Raw genomic sequence first — 1,459 nt, forward strand, 5'->3', positions numbered from 1 at the left:
GCTAAAAGACGGCCAAAGCCCTTTCCCTTTGCCGCCGAATCTTGCTTCCGCAAACATCTCCCAACTGGATCCTTATTCGAGCCTCCTCAGTATAACGAACCTCGCGGCCGAGCACTCCGGCGACTATACCTGCGTCGCCGCGAACCCCGCCGCCGAGGTCAGGTACACGGCCAAGCTACAGGTAAAAGGTAACTAGATGATCGGCGACCCTTTTCCATCATTATCCTGAAAACCTAAAATCGATCTGATATATCATTATCTTTCTATCGATCTCGACGGAAACCCGGATGGAATATTTCTTATCTTATATTTTATATAGATTGAGAAATTTTTTTTGCTAAAGTTTTTTTCTTTTCTTTTTTCTTTTTTTTTTTTAACCAATAACGAGTGCTTTGTTTCTAATAACATAATTTATTTTTGGATTTGTATTTGTTGGATTTTATTTTTAGAATTAATAATAGTCTAATAATAGTCTGACGAATATTTGTTATTTGTTTTTTGTTCGCAAACTTTTTAGAGAGTTATTTAATTGAGTTTATTGTTAATAACTTTAGTCCAGCTATTTAGAATTTGTAATTATTAATTAATTTTTAGTAGATATTTGATTAAGCGTATTTAGTAGTATTTAAATTTAGTATTTAAATATTTTTTTTGCCACTGAAAATTTTATTGCGTCTTAAGAGATTATTGAAAACTCGAAATTTAATAAATGCGAATTCTCCAACGAATATGTATTTTATAATAAAAAATAACGTCGAGGTCGAGATCATCCTTGAATATCCTGAATTATACATCTTGAAAGATTAAACAAATCCATCTTTATCCGAATTGCCATAATCAATATCCATAACCATCGAATCACGTCATAATGCTTTACTAATTCGATTCCTGCATTACCATCATTAATCGTCGTAGTGTTCTCGTACGAATTAAAGGCAAGCTATAAACTAATAATCCTGAAATTATAATTATATATAGAGATATAAGATTAATTATGAGAATTTATTCGTAGCGAGATCACGCACGTTTCATTATCGAACCTTCTAAATTCATTGAATCTATCCTATTCTCCTTGAAATCCAGAAAATTCCCTGTTCCTCAGACACAGTGTGTATTACATTTACGTTGCTTTGGCTCTCTGGGAATGCGTCGGTATCTCGTGGACCCCCGAGGTTTGCTTGACTTGACCGAATAATAAAGGTAACAGTTTGCACCTTTCCTTATTTTTACTCGTTTTTTAAAACGGAGCAAGCAACCAACCAACCAAGCAAAACTAAAAAAATATATATATATAATGACAATGATAATGGCGATGTGTACGAACAAAAATGAAACTCTCTTCTGGCCTGCGTGCGTGCGTGTATGTGAGCATCAATACACTTTTATTCTGCATGCTCTTTTTTATTATGACATAGCTGTGATTTTTTCTATCTGCATAATATATTTATATATATATATA

At 33.2% G+C, this 1,459-nt stretch overlaps 1 protein-coding gene and 1 long non-coding RNA gene across 3 annotated transcripts in view; one reads left to right on the forward strand and one right to left on the reverse strand.

The window, feature by feature from the left end:
* The window catches only part of LOC102675052 (Down syndrome cell adhesion molecule-like protein Dscam2), a 70,837-nt gene that overhangs the window by 54,283 nt on the left and 15,095 nt on the right, over nt 1-1,459 (forward strand). The window contains exon 12 of one of the 2 annotated variants that reach the window (XM_031511980.1): nt 1-188. This exon is cut by the window's left edge and continues 30 nt beyond it. The exons of the other annotated variant lie outside the window; for it this stretch is intronic. Coding sequence (XP_031367840.1) covers nt 1-188 — 188 coding nt within the window. The remainder of the gene's footprint in view (nt 189-1,459) is intronic. 2 annotated transcript variants of the gene reach the window in all.
* Nucleotides 423-1,453, reverse strand: LOC102676831. The gene is made up of 2 exons (XR_422222.2): nt 1,026-1,453; nt 423-956 (listed from the first exon to the last, which is right to left on the reverse strand). It is a non-coding gene; the product is annotated as an uncharacterized LOC102676831 (long non-coding RNA).

Source organism: Apis dorsata, unplaced genomic scaffold, assembly GCF_000469605.1.
Source record: "Apis dorsata unplaced genomic scaffold, Apis dorsata 1.3 scaffold_376, whole genome shotgun sequence".
Lineage (NCBI taxonomy): Eukaryota > Metazoa > Arthropoda > Insecta > Hymenoptera > Apidae > Apis > Apis dorsata.